The sequence below is a fragment of the Sturnira hondurensis genome, unplaced genomic scaffold (assembly GCF_014824575.4).
Source record: "Sturnira hondurensis isolate 20B ecotype Veracruz unplaced genomic scaffold, ASM1482457v3 Scaffold0022977, whole genome shotgun sequence".
Lineage (NCBI taxonomy): Eukaryota > Metazoa > Chordata > Mammalia > Chiroptera > Phyllostomidae > Sturnira > Sturnira hondurensis.
The window spans coordinates 2,721,339-2,740,503 of record NW_028095608.1 but is presented as its reverse complement, the minus strand read 5'-3'; the positions used below and the strand labels follow the sequence as shown (position 1 = coordinate 2,740,503).

The following is a 19,165-nucleotide window of genomic DNA, read 5'->3' as shown; positions in this document are numbered from 1 at the left end:
TTTCCTATAATACTTGCTTGTTGTTAAAAAACCTCTTTAGCTCTTTGTTGTCTTGGCAGTTCTTATTTCTTCTTTACTTCTCTATGATCGCCTTGCTGGGTAGAGAAGTCTTGGTTGTAGGTCTTTGCTTTTTATCACTTTGAATATTTTGGGTTGAGATATTATGTGACAGTCTTGTGGGACTTCTTCCCTTATAGGTAACTAACCATCTTTTTCTTGCTGCAGTTAAGAGTCTCTCTTTGTCTCCAACCTTCATCATTTTAATTATGATGTGGCTTGGTTTGGGCTCCTTTGGATTCCTCTTATTTGGGAATCTCTGCATTTCCTGGACTTGCCTGTCTTTTTCCTTCACCAGGTTAGGGAAACTTTCTCATACCTACTCAAAGAGTTCTCGATCCCTTGGTCTGTCTCTCTCCTCCTTTTGGTATTCCTATGATGAAGATGTTATTATATAGTTGATATTGTCCCAGAGGTCTGTAAGACTATCCTCATTTTTTTTAATTCTTTTTTTTTTTTTTTTTTTTTTTTGCTGCTCTGCTTGGGTGTAGCAAAAGACATTCTGCTACAAACTGCTGATTCAGTCCTCTGCTTTATCAAACCTGCTGTTCATTCATTCCTTCTAGTGTATTCTCCATTTGCTATAGTCTTCACTTCTGACTGGTCCTTTTTTATGGCTTCTAGATCCTTTTTTATACTTACTATCTCTTTAATTTCTCACTGAGATCATCCTTTCTTCCTCTAAGTTCCTTGAGCATCCTTATGGCCATTGTTTTAAATTCTGTATCTGGTAATTTGCTCATCACTCTTTCATTTAGCTCTTTTTCTGGGGATTTCTCCTGTTCTTTCTTTTGGGGCTTGTTTCTTTGTCTCCCCATTTTGGCTGCCTCTTTGAATTTATTTTTCTGTATTAGCTAGATCTGTTCTCTCTCTCAGTCTTGATGTGGTAGCCTCAAGCAGTAGGCCTCTTGGGGGGCTCAGTGGCACAGTCTTCCCGGTCACCAGAGCCAGGTGCTCCAGGAATGCCCTTCGTATGGGTTATGTAAGCCCTTCTCTTGCAGTTGAGTCTTAATTGTGGTTGTCCTGCCCATGTGTTGGTTTGCCCCTTGTGCTGGCTGACTATGAGGATTGATCCTGACCACAGTGAATGAGCTATTATGTGGGGTCTGACCCCACAAAGCAAAAGCTGCCCCAGCAGGGTCTGGTGCCTTCCAGGACCCTTATTTAGTTGTGCACTTATGGACCTAAATGGGCCGTGCTCTGGTGTAGTATTGAGCCCACCACCAGGTGTGTTGGTTCTAGGGCCTCTGGGGAGGGACCAGTGCACATCAGTGTCAGATGCTGCCTGTAACTGACCATGGGCTACATGTCTGGAGTAACCAAGTGACCCAAAGTCTGTTGCTGCCTCTGCTGGGCCTGGGTGTATACAGGAAAGACCAAGCTACACACCAAGGCCAGTTTCCACCAGCACCAAACCCAGGTACAGGTCAGCAGAAGGCCCAAGGCACACCAAGATCCACCTCCACTTGCTTCCAATTGTCAACTGTCTGTTAGGCTCAGTCACTGAAAAAGCCATTGGCAGGGGGAAAATTACATGAGGTAGTTTCCCAGTGAGTCACCAGGTAGGGACAAGTGGTATTCAGCAGGTTGACAAAGATTCTAACTTGGTGCCAGTGTCGGGTCGGAGGCCGCTCAGCAAGTCTCAGAGTATACCAAGGCCAGCTGCCACCTGCCTAGGACTCATGAATCCGTGGTGGGTCGGAGTCTCAGGGAGTCAGTACTAAGCCAGCAGAGTTAATCAGGCTAAAACAGAACAAGCTTTAGCCGACTAGAGGGTGCGCTCCGTACAGGAAAATGAGTACAGGTGATAAAATACCACCCCCACCCCGCAGCCCCATACCTCAGTCTCTGACATTTCAGAAAACTGAAACTGTGAGACTAAAGCAAGTGTGATGGCAAATATCATGAAAGGAAAAAACACACAGGAATACAGAGAAAGTTGATTCGCTTTTCAGAGAAAAATGCACATGGTTAAGGGAAATAACTCATCTCAAATTCCTTATTCTTTGTAACTTACAATTATAGTATCGTATACAACACTTATATATAATTACAGCAACATGATTATAACTACAGGATAGTTATACTTAAATAATCCTGAAAAACAGGAGGAGCGAGCTTGCCTCACAGCAGCGCAGCGGCAAGGGGGAGGCCTACCTTCTCCAGATCTGGCTCACGCAGCGCCAAGGCCAGCTCGTTGTTATCCATCACCGAGGCTGCGGCCACATCCAGTGGAGTCGACCCCCGCATTGCTGGTGAGGCTGTCAACCCAAACAAACAGGAGACAAAACCTGGATCGTACCGCACCTCTGAGTCCCGTGCAAAGCACATTTTCACTGCAAATTTAATTCCTAGTGCAGCACACACAGCACTACTCTGAGTCAATTCACACTGCACTGCAACGTGTACATTCCTTTTATCCTAAAAATCGGGTGAAAGTCAAACATTTACTCACCTAGACCAACGCTGCTGTTTTCCAATAAATAACTGAGGTGATCAAACATAGCTTTCTGATTCTGCCGACTTATACGACAGAAGTAACAGAGAAAACGGCAACAGTTGGCCACCATCTTGGGAAAAGTGATCTCCTACATAAAGAGCATTGGATTAGCTGTGAAAGCAAATTATCTGTATAGAATGGAGTTCAGAGGTTCAGGTTGCAGTCACACTGTCCACCCACGTGTGGCCATATTCGCAGAGCCGCAGACCCTGAAGGCCTTCACATGTCCAGACTTGGACTCGCCTAGCCTGTGAGCCACAGAAAACCAAGCATGGCATTACCATCCATGGCCGAATTTGGAACCAGTCTACAGCCCGGAGCTGAAGGAGGCGTGACTGGGGCTGGTTCAGGAATGGGGCAGACTCATGGTGATTCCTGAGCACTGTCAGCTGCGTTTCAATGTGACCTCCTGCAATCTCACCGATTCTGTTATGTGAAACCCGAGTAAGCTGGGTGACGATGCCCCCTTTAGGTGAGAAAGGGAGCTGTCAGTGAGACAGTCTGCAATACACACCCAGTGCAGGGTCTGGGACCCTGACTTGGCATCATCAGTGCTGCTGTAGTTGCTTTTGTTGTCCTGTTTCCAGGTGGCCCCGGTCTCCCCCGTGGCCCATCTAAGACATGTCTCCTGAGAGCCAAACCTTGCTCCAGGATCCTCAGACAACACTGGGAGTCCCTCTTCAACACAGTATTTTACAAACGCCTTTATAAGCCTGTCTAACTGGTAGGCTGAACATAAGAATCAGGGACTCATTTCTATATTCTGAAAAACATATTGTAAAATTCCTAAAAAATACTGAAATGCATTTTGCAAATAAGAGGTTATAAAATTATACTGACTTATATGAACTTATTTGTTATGTTACTCTATTTAGTTTTAAAGAACTTCTTTTTAAATGTTAATCTCTTAATAGTTCATAGAGCCTTTCAACAAATACATCAGAGAATCGTCAAGTCTCAGTCGGGATGGAGAATTTAGTGCCACTCCCTGTCATCAAGGGGATGGCTGGGTTTGAAGGACATGTCTGTGTTATGCATGCTTTATTATTCTCAATTTCAAAAAAGCAGCACAGTGTTCATTTTCTACTTTCTAAACACCCCAAACAACAATAGTTTAGGGTATAGCTAAATTGCACAGCAGAGGATAAAAACTGCTACAGATATTAAAGAAAAAACACTAGCGGCATGCTCAACTCTCACTCTGTACAGTGTCATTTGTTTTGCACAAGCTCTCTCTCCGAACAGTCCTCCTGAGGGGTTTAGAAACACATGTCACAGAGACAGCCATGATACACAGTGTGCCAGCAATCAAAGGCTCCCTTTACCTTGGACTCCCCACCGCCCAGGACGTTCACCATGACCTCCATCACCGTTTCGTGCATCCCCAGCGCCCTCATGAGGTTAGGGTGCTGGTAGAACACTTTATTATTCATGATGTCCCTGCAAAGGAACACAGGTATGGAAGGAAGCACAGAGGTCAGAGCAAAACTTCAGTAGCAATTCACCAGATCACCCGGTTAAAAATAAGTGCTGTCACAGACGAAAGAGTTAAGAGCAATCACAGTTAAGCCACAAAAGTAAGTACAACTGAGTTTTTCTCAAAAAGATTGGTAGCCTACTAAAAATAGTATATAAATTGTCTATGTTTTTCATTTACATGAAATGTACTAAATATGTAAACATTCACTAACATGAAATACGATTTTGGACACATCGTTCCTAATTTAATTTCTATTCAAACGATAGAAACAATTAAATCTTCTGATCAACCTTCTTTTGTATAGAAATAAATCAGTTTTCACATTTATAGGAAATTTCCTGTATAGATTATTGATATATAAGTATATTTGCTTTCCATACATGCTATTTTGGTACTGTGTTCAATATTTGCATGTTTAATAATAGCATTATTTCCCGTTACATGTATGTTATTCTGGTGAAATGCTTTTAAAAGATCCACACTCTCTGAAAGAAACTGAATGCACACGAAGTGCAGGTGCAAATAATCGGACTCACTAAACAGACATTCTGCTTAAAGAGCAGCAGCGGGCAGCACCTGAGGTGCTTCTCCTCGGTATCCCTGCCGCGCATAGTATGACCACACGCACGTGAAGGGGTCTGTGGGGACCTTAACGTTTAGTAGTCGCTGGAAATGAGGAGCTCACTTAATTGTTATTTTAACACAAATCGATCCAGTGCAAGAGCTTTTTCTTTCCTGTCAGAACTTCAGCACATAAAGGAGGTGCTGGCTGCAAGGAAACGCAAACTTTGCCTCTGACTCTGGTCCCCTCCGTGGGGGTCCCCCACAGTGTCAGTCCCTCGCTCTTTGTCACTCAGGCTGCAGGGAGGAAACGGGATGGCAGAATTCTCTGATTCTTTTCTTCTTTTGCTTTTTAATTTCAGTTTTTCGCCTAGAATTCGGCTTCTTTTTGTTTTAATAAAGAGAACGTTAAGACAGGCCAACCCAGAAGAATGAGGGCCCAGGCCCAGCACCGTCTGTTTCGGGCGACAACAGACGCAGCCCCCACCGGCCCCTTCCTTCACGCCGCACCCCGCACACCACAGGCCACCCTGCGCTCTCAAGCCCAGGTACAGCTGCGGCGTCTGTTCCCGTGTCAGTTCAAGTCCTCAGTGCGACCAAACTTTGAAAACTACTTATTCGAGACTCTCATTTGCCTGAGTTCTAGGTAAATTGAATGGATTTATAATCCAACCACCCGCACGCAGGCTGTCACTTGTTAAATGTGTCCTTTTAAGGGATATTTCTAATTTCACAAAAAGAAACATTTTATGTTTGAGAGAGTGCTTTCCATTTCCTTGAATTCCTCCTTTTTCATTGGCTAATTAAAGTTGCTTATTAACAGAGCCTCCTCGGGGTAGACTTAAGGCATTAAATAAAATGACTGAAGCTCAATCATAAATTAAGACTGTAAAATTCATCTATGTTGTTCAGGCTTTTCTGTGCTCCCTCTTTGTCCAGTTAGTATATTTATTTTTAGTGTGCAGCCATTATAACCATTTTGGAATACAATCTTCCATTTTATTTTTATGATTTCAAAAATGGGCAATATATAGCATTGCTTTAGGAGAATTTAAAATGTACATAAATGATATCATATTACCTGAATCTTTCCATATTTTCTCTTCCTTGCAAATATTTTTTAGTTTTTCCAAAGAAAAAACTATTCTCTATTTTATTAGTTTTTTCAAAGAACCAACTTGAGGTTTCTTTAATCCTTTTCATTATTTTTTGCATTCTCTTTTATCCATGTCAATAGTCATCTTCATTGTCTCTTTTTATCTGATATGTATAGAGCTAGATTAGCTTTTCTTGTCTAAATATTTGTCTCCAACATCACTTTTCAACATTTTACATCGTGAATTTCTGTTAAAAAATTATTTACTTACTTTTATAGAGAGGATAAGGGAGGGAAAAAGAAAGGGAGAGAAACATCAATTGGTTGTCTCTCACAGGTGCCCCAACTGGGACTGACCCCACAACCCAGGCATGTGCCCAGACCAGGGATCGAACTAGTGACCTTTCGCTTAGTGGGATGACATTGAAACAATTGAGGCACGCCAGTCAGGGCTACATTCCAGATTTCTACATACTTATGCTTAAGTAATTTTCTCATTTTTCTCTGGTATGTTAGTTCCCTCTTGTTTTCATATCTTCAAATTATCAATTGCTCAGATTTCTGTAAGTATGCACTGGTAACATTCTCTCTAAAACTCATGGTCTCCCATTCCTTCTCTCTGAATTCCATTTTTCTTTCTTGACTGTACAGCCTTTAAGAGGGTCTTTCAATGAGGGATGGCAAGTAAGAATTCTGCAATACCTTTGTGTCCCTCACTCCTGAACATGGGGTACACATCTGAATCTCCGAACCCTCACAAAGCGCAAACTCACTGTGTTGACTTAGTTGGGCTGGGTCCTGTTGTCTGGTTCTGCCCTGGAGAATTCTAAACAGTGCTTCTCTGTGAGCACCCTGGCCTTCCCCTCTGTTCTCTTCTACAACGGTCTATTTAGTGCTGGTTTTACACTGTGGATGTGGAACTATCGGTGCTTCAGGAATCTGTGAAGCCCCGTCTTCCATCATTTCTGAAAAACTCAAGCCAATGGCTCTTCCCACACTCCCCTCCTTGGGCTGGAGTGTCATGTCTTCTTTCCCAGTCTCCCATTCGGCACAGGCAGCCCCTCTCCGAGGCCCCTCACTCGGATCTCTTCCCTGCTCTGTTGTATTTTTGTCTCCCGGTACTGCATGACTAATTTCCTCAGAGCTGTGGTCTAATTTACTCACGTTCTCTTCTGAAATTTTTTTATGTCAGTTATATTTTTCATTTCTAGAAGTTCTATTTAGATCCTTTTCAAACATTCCTGGACTTTCTGCACATCTTAATTTTTGTGTACAGCGCCTTTACATTCTCCCTCTGGCAGGCTACCATGGGAAGTTCTTGGGGGAGGTGTTTTAACTCCACAGTTTATCATGTCCACACACCCTTATTTATGGTGGACTCTTTCCTTTGTGCTTTGCAGTTTTTGATTGTGGGTTAATCTTTGGTAGTATTTAGGCTTTTCTTGAACAATTTCAGATAAACTTGAGCTGAGAAAGCATACCACCAGGCTGATTTTTATGTTAATTTCTCCTCTTAGGGATCCTCAAACCCTGCATAAGGTAAAAACATTAACCCACAAATCTACATGGAGCGCAACCTTTGCTGCTGAGTTCTCAGTCCCTCATTCTTCTTAAAGGGCCCAACAGGCCCATTGAAACTTCCTTATTAATTTCTGCTGGTGGGATTTTAATGTGTTTTTATTAACCTGTATTTTTATATATGATTTTACATCACTGAGTAACTAAGAAACAAAGCTCAGGCTGCTGGCTGTGCATTGCAGCTATCTCAGCCTCCAGTTATAAAATCAGATTCCTTATCGAGCGACTTAGGTAGGACAATCTCTAGAAAACAATAATCTAACTTAGCGAGCATGCAGTCTACACACTGTACTTTTATCAATGCACCCACTGTTTGGTGCCGATATGAACTAGGAAGAAAAGACGGACTAGACAAAAGGTTGCAGCGACTGAATTTACCCAAGTCCTCGAATCATGAGCTTCTCCTCTTCTCTGCCCATCCTCACGCTCAGCAGCGAGCGGATCTGCCCGAGCGAGGCCAGCAGGTTGATGGTGTCCTCCACGGACACGGCGCTGATCGTGTAGGTCTTGGGCAGAGCCCGCGCCAGCCCGCCGATGCCATCATACTGCCGATGCAGCAAAACAAACATGGCCCGCACCAGCTCGGGGTCCTCGATGACGGACTCCTGAGCCCACCGGACCATGGTCTCCGAGATCAGCTGCTGCAGGGTGGCTGCGGTGTCACAACCGACGGTTTTCAAAAAGGAAAACAGCAAGAGAAGACAAATGAGCTGGGCATTTCAACTGCCTGTCTCCCAGTCCCAACTCGTATCTATATTTGTACGAGAATGAATAGAAATGTTATGAAGAAAATAAACTTTATTTAAACATTTATAAATAGTGGTATATATCAATAAAGTTATAGTGATGAGAGAATAAAATTACACAAACTAGTCTTACAGCCAAAGAGTTTTCGTTTTTTCAAAATTACGGCCACTTTTTCAAAACTACTGTTGGCAATCCATACAATGACCAATATGAATGATCCTATTTTACTTTTATTTCCTTTGTTCCATTCTCTTCCTCCCAGAAGATCTGACACCACATGTCCTTCTAAAGGTCAGTCATGAGCATTCAAGGAGCTGTTTACCCAACTGTCTCCTCACTGGAGTTGTTTGCCATGGTGACCTCATGTAATTATAGTTACATTTAAATCTGGGTTCTCAATAGTCACTTAAAACGTCATCAAAAGGATGTGATTGTGAAACTGGATTAAAGTGAAGTCATTTCATACACAGAAGATTACTTGCTTGGAATGTGTAACACAGTACACTTCAAAACAAAAGAACTTCCTTCCACACCTGGCACAATGAATGCTATCCCCAAAGTAAGTGGGTTGATACGGCCAATTCATGCGTGGTGGCGTGCTCAGTTCCTATCCTGAGCAATACACTGGCTCGTGTTCAAAACAGAAAGCAGTTTAACCTGCTGTAACCTAATCAAGAAAATAGATTTAAGGAAAAACAAAAGCTACCAAGTCAACCACTTAACAAACTGAAAATAAAATAGCAATATACTTCCATGTTCCTCAAAACCATGCCATCATTTTCACAGCTTAAAATCATAAACTTGATCATAAAAAAGTGATTACAAGAAATGCTAAACTCTGATTTTGAAAAAAACCTGACTCAATTTGGTGTTGACACTATAGAACAAATTTAACAGTAATTGTATAAATAAAAAGTTTTTCTGCTAAGTTAGTGGAAAAGGTCCCACAATTTTGTGAGTTTACTTTCTTTCAGCACAGCACCTGAAACGGGAGTCTCGGTGGTGGTTGGGGGGGGGAGGGGGTAAGCCGAAGGCGCTCTCACAGATGCCGTCCCACCTGCCCTCCCTGTGCAGGAAGACCTGCCAGAGACTCAAAATCCCTGTGCTGCCTTGGTCCCCGGTGTCAGCTGCAACTCTCCAGTTAAACAGACCGTACAGGAGCCAGAAATGTGTAACGCTCCTAAATATCTCAGAACCAAAGTGCACTATGAACAGTATCTGTTTACACTTTAATAAAAGGTTTGACTTCATGTGAGAACACTAGAAAATCAACTGCAGAGTATTTAGACACGAAGACTGCATTCCCCCTTTGGCTTTCTCCTAATAGCCTCCAATGAAATCCCTAAAGCCCTAGTGTGGGGGTGCCCTCCACCCTCCAAAGCTGCCTTCTCTCCAGTCCCTACGAACATCGAATACCGCGGACAGTGCCGCACACTCCTGGCACCACTGGCGTCTGCTCAGGAGCCCGCTTCTTGAAGCCTGCAATCTCAGTTTCTCACTGGCTCATCTAGAGCGATACTAATAGTTCAACAGTGAGGAGGCGCCAGCAGCTGAGTGCCCAGGCAGTGCCCCTTCTTACTGCTTACAGGACTTGCTGAGGTCGCTCGCCACTGGCTTTTCTGCTTGCCTCTTCTTCAGGTATGTCACCTTTTCCACCAGGGACAGCAGGCGGCCTCTGATTGTTAAGTTGCCATTGCTATCTGGAGAGCCATCTTCATCCAGCTCAATTCCTAGTAGGAGAGAAAAAAATACTGAAAAAGTACATGCAGAAGAAACGGTTCTCAGGCTGTGCCACCTTTTGCACTCACAGCACAAAGCAACGCCCTGTCTGAGACTTTGGAGGACAGTGAGCAAGCCGCTCACAGGCACCCTCAGTGAGAGTGAGCCACACACCAGCAGTGCCTGCTCCCTCCTCTGTCCCCATTCCTGTGGGCTGCTGGCCATAGGCAGCCAGCCCGAAATATACACCGAACAGAGGACAGAAACCCTGTCTCAGGAGACAAAGTCCATTCTGCTCCTTGCACCAACGTGAGCCGACGTCTCTAACTTCGGGCACCGTCTGCCTACTCCTACGGCTCTCCCTCCATAAATGTCAGTGGCACGTGTGGAGTTGGGGCACCGGGAGAACAGGCAGACTTAGGTGCCCTGGAGCAGGGGATGGCTGAAGCAACAGTTCTGCCATTTTGCAGTGTCCCCATCCACCCTGTCTACAGTATGGCGTCATGGCAGTCATCAGTGGCTCTTCATTCATAAGCTGAATTAATATGGGGACAGTGCTTTCGTTCTCTGAATGAAAAGAAAAACACTGCTGGTGCTGTATGTACCAGTTAAGAAGCAGTTGGTTCATTTTTCCCACTGGAACACAGATGTTTTACCCACACCTCTGCACACAGAGAGAAGGAACACTCGTCTAGGACACCTAGACAACCCCATTTTTAAAGTTCTACAAATAAAAGGGGGAAGAATTCCCTTAATAGATTTGGGCCACCAACATGTAATCTAATGCAGGATTTCCTTGGGCACTAAGTAAATTCATGAGACATGTGCTGTCTCGTGACAGCATGTCTCAGGACTCAGCCAGTCCTGAAAAAAGGCCCCATAGTCTGTTTCAATACAACTGCTTATGGACGAACTTCTTCAGAGTCAACCAACCTCACACTCAGCAGTCTGCCCAAAGCACCTGGTAACAACTCCTCACCATCAACACCCCCAAGCCCCAACCCTGAGGGAGAGAGGGGGGAGAGAGGGAGAATTTGTCATCCCTGCTCTGTCTGAGAGCCTGTCTGGTCTCTCCACCCCTCCTGACTTCCCGCATGGTGTCAGGGAGCCCTCTCACTGTGGGAGTATCTCAGGCGGCCCCTGACAGACACCGAGCCTGTCCGTGGACCTGTTCCGTCCAGGTTTACTTTTGTGCCAGTGTGTGTGCATTGAGCGTGAGCTGTGTACCACAGAGGCCTCACCGCAATGCGCCATGAGGTCTTCATGAAAGTCCAGGAGCTGGTCGCGGATTTCTGCAGGACATGGACATTCGTTTTTGTCATCCTTGAAGTTGAGAAGCATGTTGATCTGAAAGTTTAGAACCAGGGAGAAGAAGGACATGTATGAGAGAAAAGTGGACTCAGGAGCAACACAGCAAAAACTGTGAAAACCAAAGACATTCAAAACCTGTTTTGGTGTATTTGTAAATTGTTGCCCAACAGATGAAAAATTGTTAACAGATGTATCTCTGTTACATCAGATTAAAAAAATGCCACAAAATAAATCAAATCACTCAGAGCTTAATGTGCTGCAAAACAGTCATATAATTTGCTTCTTCTTGTCACTCCACAATGTCTTAAACCCTTGCATACTGAGAGTTCTTACACCAACTAATATCTGAATGTGATTTAAAGTATTTTATTCGGCTTCACCTAGATTTCCAATTCTTTACCTAACTTCTACACTTTATTGAATATTTACAAGAACTTTTTTTGAAAAAGATACAATAGTAAAGAAGGAAAAATCTAAACATAATAAAAATAATACAACAGATAACTATGCACTTGTTCATAATTCAATTAAACTGTAAGACACTTTCTTCCATTTTTTAAAAGTTTAGAGACAATATTAAATTTATGAATGAAAAAATAAAGGTCTGTGATAGTCTGTAGTTTTCCTTCAGAAAACAATTTTCAGTTTCCTTTTTAGAATTTTTAATGTGAGTTTTCAAAACCTTGTATTCTAAGATAACTGTAGATTCTGATGGTATTGTAAGAAACAATACAAAGAGAACCCATGTACCATCTGCCCAGTGCGCCTCACCGGCACCACCTTGCAAAATAGTATTATGGTGTCACAACCGGGGCATCGCGGTGATACAGACAAAACACAGAGCAAGTCCACCCCCTCCAGGGTCCCTCCTGCTGCCCTGTCACTGACACTCCCACATCCCTCCCGCCTGCTCCTCGCCGGTTCCTGTCAACCACAATCTTCCCTCCATTTCTATTCCGCTGCCGTGTCAAGAATGTTACATAAAGGAACCATACCACCTCCAGACATCTTTGGGGTCTACAGTGATGTCTCATTCCTGATATTGGTAGTTGGTGTTTTCCTTTTTTTTCCTTTGTCAGTCTCTTTAGAGGTTTGTTGATTTTTCATAACATTTTTAATAACCAGCTTTGGGATTCACTGATTTTTTTCAAGTGTCCAGTTTTGAGTTTCACTGATTTCTGCTCTTATCTCTCTCACTGCTTTCCTTATGGCTGCTTCAGGTTTATTTTGCTCTCCTTATAAATTCCTGTGATGGAGGCCTCAGTTTTATACATTTGAGTGTTTTTCTATTTTTAAATGTATTTCCCTCTCAGCACGGCTTTAGTCACTTCCACAAATTTTGTTATGTGGTATTTTATTTTTCTTTTAGTTCACTGTAGTTTTCAATTTCCCCCTTGAACCATGGAAATTGTAAAAATATGTTCTTTAGCTTACATGTTTTTGAAGATTGTTCCTGTTATCTTTGCTACTAATTTCTAATTTGATTTTGTAAACAGGTATAGCCAGGCTCCCCAAAGAGGGATTTGTAATGGTGTCCACAACTCCAGGTCTCCAGGAAATATAAAAATATAGGCTTTCCCCAAACCCACAAGTCTTCACTGGGAAATGGACTCATGAAGCAGAGCCATTGAAAGTTACTTTGCATCACAGCTTCACACCTGGGCCAGCTTCACACCTGATATGCAAAAATGGCTACTTTACATAGACAGCTATAGCAGCTGGCTAACTGCACAAAGAGGCTAAGTAACCATGGCCATGCTTAGAGCCAGGGAGATGGGAGTGACTTCAACCCATGCTGTGACTCAGAGGCAGCTCCTCCAGGTTACAGCGCATGCATGGGAGCTTGGAGATGGCTTGCTACACACCACGGGGCCACACCTGCCCAGACTTACTACGGCAGCCCAGAAAGGCTGAAAACAATACGGGAATGCTGGCAGGTGTAGCCAATTGTGGGAAGAGCCAGAAATTGGACTGCAGAGGCAGATTTGCACTGAGATTTAAACTGAGGGCAGCAGCCATACAGGTTGGAACCAAGTAGTTTTGGGGGTGGAGAGGGGGCTCTTTTAACCACTCAGTTTAGGAAGCCAGAAAGCAAGATGGGGCAGCCATGCAGAGCTCTCTCTTGGCAGTTCAGAAGAATGCAGGAGAGACACTGCAGGAAGGAAAGGGGTGAAAGGACTCTTGCTGGTGGGCCATGAGAAGCTGCCATGTGGGTTTGGATTAAGATCTGGAGATCCTGGCAACACAGCTAATGGTGCTGGGAATCACGGGAGGCCTGCCTGCTGTGCACAGATTACTGGGAAGAACTGGGAATTAGCCAAGCCACAGATTTCATTTCTTTTCCTGAGATACAGTACCCCAGACTGGGCAAAGGGAGAAAGAGAGTAAGGAAGGACTGTGTGTGTTCATGGGTGTTTTAAGGGACTTTGGGACTTTAATGAAGACATTAAGTCATTACTCTAAGTCTGCATAACTTTTGAATAAATAGTTCCTTTCCTTTTCACCAAACTCTGGCATTGAGAGGCACAGTCCCAATTCCCTGGCGCAAAGAATCCAGTGACACAAAGACCCCGCAGCTCCTGCATCCATTCTGTAACAATGTCACTGTAGAAGAAAAAACATTCTGAATGAAAAAGATCCAATTATTTTTAATTTGCTGAGGCTATTTTATAGCCTTAGATATACATGCTATAAAGGTCCATCTTTGTGGGTGTTTCAGGGATGATTGAAAAAAATGTGTACTCTGTTGTTAGATAGAGTATTTCACAATATCCAAAAATCCTGTTAGCTGATGATAGTGCTACATTCTCCAGCTTTTGCTTACTGCTGTCTGGTTTTATCAATTATTGTGAGAGAGCTGTTGAAGTCTCCATGTATTTGTCTCTCCCCTCAGTTCTGTGCTGACCTCACATACTGTGCAGCTCTGTTCATAGCGCATACACCGTCCAGTTTTATCAATTATCGTGAGAAGTGGTGCAGTCTCCAACTGTGTGTCTGTCTGTCTCTCCCCTCAGTTCTGTGCTGACCTCACATAGTGTGCGGCTCTGTCGTTTGGTGTGTGTACACTTCGTCAATACGTAATGTTGTGTCTAACTCATTTTGTTTGCTCTGCTATAGGTAATCTTACTTTCTTTTGACTAATTTTTCATGCTACTATCTTTCTTCATTCTTTTACTTTCAACCTATCTACATCATTGTATTTGAAGTGAGTTTCTTGTAGACAACATAAAGTTAGGTGAAGCTTATCAAATCCACTCTGCCAATCTCTTTTAATTGGTATACTAGATTATTTATATTCATGAATTTATTAGTATCTTATACCTGAGGTCTGCTACTTTACCTCTTTTATGTGTATTCTAATTTATTTTTTTCCAATTCCCTGTGGGTTCCGTGACAAATTTTAGGCTCCCATTTTGAATTATCCATGGTATTTTTTCACGTGTTCCTTTGTAAAACTGTTTTAGCAATGGCTCTGGATACCACAGTCTCTGCTGTCAACATTCCACCAGTTTGTGAAGTGTAGAAACGTATCTCCTTTATGTTCCCTATTTGCCTTCATTTGAAATATAACTGACTGAAATATTCCCTAAATAACTGGCCCCTGAATGACATGGAGGTCAGGGGTGCCAACCCCCTGTGCAGTTGAAAACCCATGTATAACTTAAGTCAGCCCTCCACACGCGTGGGCTCCCCACTGCAGACTGAAAGCACAGGAGACCACAGGGCAACACGGGTTTGAACTGCACAGGCCCACTTACACACAGATGTTTGTTTAGAGAACTCAGAGAAGGAAAGTGTATTATATTTACCTGTATCTTAACACTGTTGTTCTTTTCCTCCTTCCTGACTGTCCAAATTGTATGCTTTTGTCAGATTTGTTCTGTTTCAAAAATACCCTTTTAGACGTTCTTTCAGGGTGGGTCTGATGCAGTCAAATCCTCAGAGTGCTCATGCATCTGAGGAGGTCTGGATTTCCTCCTCCTTCCTAAAGGGAATTTCTCTGAACACAGAAGTCTGGGTTGACAGACTTCTTTTCCTTTTTCTTTCAGCTCTTGAAAAAATGTACCACTTCTTTCTGGCCTCCATGTTTTTTAAGCAGAAATACAATTGCTTTTCCCCTAAAGGTGTCACTTTGATAGGGCACTCAAGAGTTGGAAAATTTTAGCGAATAGTTGACAAGCCCAGTAGGTAATGCATAGGTTAAAGCTATTGTGTCAGGAACTGCAGGTACTGCTCACCTTTCCCTCCTGGGACACAGCTAGTGACAACTGAGCCATTGTGTTCCAGGGAGAGACAGATGACTGCCCACCTGGCCCAGGGACAGCTAACCATTCAGGGTGAGAATGCCGTAGTTTTTTATAATTTAATTTTCCTTGAATTTCAAAACCCCTCACCGCACTTTGTTCTCTGTTATAAAACAGCTGGCTTGTAAGAAAATGTAAGACATTAGGGTACAAATCCGTGTCTTCTCAGATCACCAGCCACCTAAACAAAGAGCCCATGAAGATTCAGGCCCCATCTCTGCTTACAGGGCCTGGTATGTGACAGGCAGCATGAACACCAGCTTTTCCAGTTTCGATTTCTTTCTCACTACTTACAAGATCATTTTATTTGTCTTTAGTTTTCAGAAATTTCACTCTGGTATGCCTCGGTTTAGATTTCTTTGGGTATCCTGTTTGGAGTTTACTCAGCTTCTTGGATCTCTTTCTTTATACATTTTGTCAAATTTGGAAAGTTTTCAACCATTAGTTTTTCAAACAGTTTTTCAGTTCAGCTTTTTCTCCCAACCCTTGGACTTCAGATCATTTTGTTGCATTTGCACTGGTCCTGAGGCTCTTTCGGATCTTCCCCAGGCCGCTTTCTTCTGTTCCAGTTGAGTCATTTCTTCGGTTCTCTCTTCGGCTGAATGAGGCCTTCCTCTGCCCCACTTTTGCTGTGAGGTCCATCTCTGGAGGGTCCATTTTTAAGCTCTGATTATCTTCGTTTCTAAGCTTTCCACTTGGTTCTTTATATCTTCTATTTGCTGAGACTTACTCTCCTCCATTTTGAAGCAATTTATGATGGCTGCTTTAAATGCTTGGTAAGATAATTTTAACAACTTGCCTGTCTCGGAGCTGGTATCTATTCTAGTTTTCATTCAAATCTTTTCTGGTTCTTGGTATGAGAGATTTTTTAATTGAAACCTGGACATTTTGGTATTGTTATGGGACTTCAGGTCTTATTTAAACTTCATGCTTGACCTGAGACTATCTAGCATGGGAACGGCTTTGGGTGCTTCACCACTGTTCCGTGGGAATGAAAGTCCATTTCCCCACCCGGCCTTCCTGGACCTGTGAGGAAGGGGGAGGCTGGGTGACCCAGTGCCCCACTCACCTGTACATGCACAGCCCTAGCTGGTGCCCCTCCCTCCCTGGCCTCTGCTCACACTGTGGGGGCCTTGGGGTGAAATCTCAGCTCCCAGCTGAAGCGCCTTGTCACAGCTGATGAGATGGGACGGCTGGCTCCTCGCTCACCCCTGCTGCTTGGGTGGGGGTCAGGCTCCAGTGTTTGCTGTGGGGTTTGGCTAGATCAGGTGGTTAATACCTAGAAGTTTTCTGTCCTACTTGAAAAAGTTTTCCTCGTCTGACCCAACATAGAAGGCTTTCATGGGGCTTTCTTTGTCTATGGCTGTGGGCATTCTGGCATTCAGGACATTCTGGGTGGCTGGCTTCTTCAACTCCAAATGTGGGACAGGAGCTCATCACCAGGTTGCTCCTCGGGTTCTGAGTTCTGCAGCCAATGCCCTCCCTTCTCTCTGTCACTCAGAGTCCCAGTGTGTTCTCTGCAATTCCCAGGGTGACAGCTGCACTGAGCAGGCAGAGCAGGGAAAGACACACCCACACACCTTCCCAGAGGCAGAAGCCCCTCAGCGACAGCTCAGTAAATGGAACGTACTCGGGGGCAGCTGGACATGTCCTTTGCTCAGTAAATGATGTTTACAGCATTAAACCATGTTCTTTGTCCATTCCCCCAAAGAAATTACATTCTGCTGAGAAACAGTAAATTCTGCAGCAATTCTCTAAACACCTTCACCTTGACTCTGGAGGGAAATGGCAGAAGTAAGATACCAAAGATGATATCTAACTTCTCACACTACGATCTCCCTCCTGAGGACAATTCCAGAAAACTCACATCCCCAGACGCGCTCACTCTCTGGTGCCGGCACACGCCTGTGTTTCTGCCGCACCCTGGGGAGACCTGGGCTTGGAGCTAAATGAGAGGAAAAACCATGGACAGGACCGATCATCCAGTAAGAGTGGAGGCAGTGACGTTTGGTTCTTCTAGGGACAGACTGAATAGGAGGTGTCTTCTTTGTGAATTACATAAATGTCTGACCACTATACTGCACACCTGACACTAACACAAAGTAACACTGAATGCCAATTGTCAATGAAAAGCAAGTAAATAAATAAGAATTTAGAATATGAAAGCACCCTAGCAGTCCAGGGCCCCTGTCAGCGGGCAGGCCTGGGTCCACCGTGACTATCCCGGCCTGTGGTTGCGGAGTGTCCCAGTTTGCAGGCTGTCAGAATACACAGCACACTGGCCTCCTCTATGAGGCCATCAGACACCTCACCACTTTCAGTAAGCCTCTTACTGGTTTAAACTGACCAAGTGGACTGATTGGTGAACCTGCAAATACTGACTACACCGCCTTGGCTGGTTTAAAGAGAACAGGGAGAAATACCCTTGTGACTTTCAATATAATTTTGCAGCACGTGACTCCTGAGTGAGCTGACACCCTGAGTAAAAAGGAGGGACTTTCCACTCACTCTCGCACCTGTTCTTGAGGCGGGGACCTGAACTCCTTTGTCTTCCTGGCCGTGAGTGCGGCTGACATGTTCAAGGCCTGCATGACCTCATTGTAGCGGAAGCGCTGGTTGTCTTGCAGCTTGGCAACGAAGTCGTCTGAAAAGGCCACTATGGCTTCTATCTGGTGTCGGACCTGGCAGTCACAGAGGTACTGAAGGAGCAGGCACATCTAAGAAGGCAATTGAAGAGACACCAAATTTGAATCTTGAAACAGTTCATGGACATCAAGTCAAAGTCAGGGCAGCGATGCCTGGCTCCCGACTCTGCTCCTCTGTGAACAGCACCCTGGGTTTGGGCAGCAGGTCCCAGGGACAAGATGGAATTTGCCGAAGCCAAAATGGCAGAGGCCTGTCCCTTTGGTGGACACTCCCTGTCCTGGCCCCCTGCAGCCACCGGTGCAACGGCCAATGAGGCATGTAAGAAGTGTACCAAGGGTCTCCTGTGAGAGAACTTCCATCGTAATAACAGACTGGACCAGTCTCCTGCCAAAGTGAGAGCTCCTGGGCCATGCCGTGCTCCCCGGAGGGAGAGGAGCTAACCCCTCAGGGTGGAGGCCCCAGACTAAGGGTCACAGGGGAACACTAAGTTCTGGGTTTCGAATGGCACCACTGAGTTCCAGCAGTTCTACCACAGACAGGACCGATCTACCTCCAGACTTTGCACGTAAGTTAACTAAGTGGTTTTATCACATAGTCACTGAATGGCTAACTGAATATTCTCTACAGGAAGCCAAAAGGTTTTTTCACTGTACAGTAAGTCTTTACAAACATGCCTGTCCAGGGACGTTATGCCCAAGTTAAGGAAAACATTTAAAGGCAGTGATACCAATCGTGATTCAATAAAAAACCCTGGGCATCCACAAGAGAGCCATTTCTGTCAATGGCGGCTCTAAAGTAGCCCCAGTGTCCACCCCCTATTATTTGCCCCACCCAACATGAGTGCACCCCTCGGTCTAGGCCCACGTGATGGCCTCCTGGCCCAGTCTTCCCTGACCAGCCTGTCTCTCCCTCATACCTGTTTTACTCACAGCAGCTACATTATGATTTCAGGATAAAATTTTCTTGCTAAAACTCTTCATTGGTTTTAATCACACTTAGGCTAAAATTCATAATCTGTCATATGGCTGGTGGCAGCCAACGGCTCTTATCTGTGTGGCCTCCCCTCGGCCTGCCTCACCCCCTGTCCTGGGCTCACTAGCTGAAGCCGCACGGCCGCTTCCTGCGTCAGAGCCTGCGGAGCCGTGGATCCTGCATGCTCCCAGAAT

The 19,165-nt window shown here is 44.4% G+C and overlaps 1 protein-coding gene across 1 annotated transcript in view; it reads right to left on the bottom strand.

Annotated features, from left to right (window-relative positions):
• Positions 1 to 19,165, bottom strand: part of RYR2 (ryanodine receptor 2) — a 389,249-nt gene that overhangs the window by 159,380 nt on the left and 210,704 nt on the right. The window contains exons 37-43 of the mRNA XM_037037343.1: positions 17,870 to 18,070; positions 10,980 to 11,085; positions 9,606 to 9,749; positions 7,651 to 7,924; positions 3,883 to 3,997; positions 2,513 to 2,645; positions 2,215 to 2,318 (exon numbers count right to left, since the gene is read on the bottom strand). Coding sequence (XP_036893238.1) covers positions 2,215 to 2,318; positions 2,513 to 2,645; positions 3,883 to 3,997; positions 7,651 to 7,924; positions 9,606 to 9,749; positions 10,980 to 11,085; positions 17,870 to 18,070 — 1,077 coding nt within the window. The remainder of the gene's footprint in view (positions 1 to 2,214; positions 2,319 to 2,512; positions 2,646 to 3,882; positions 3,998 to 7,650; positions 7,925 to 9,605; positions 9,750 to 10,979; positions 11,086 to 17,869; positions 18,071 to 19,165) is intronic.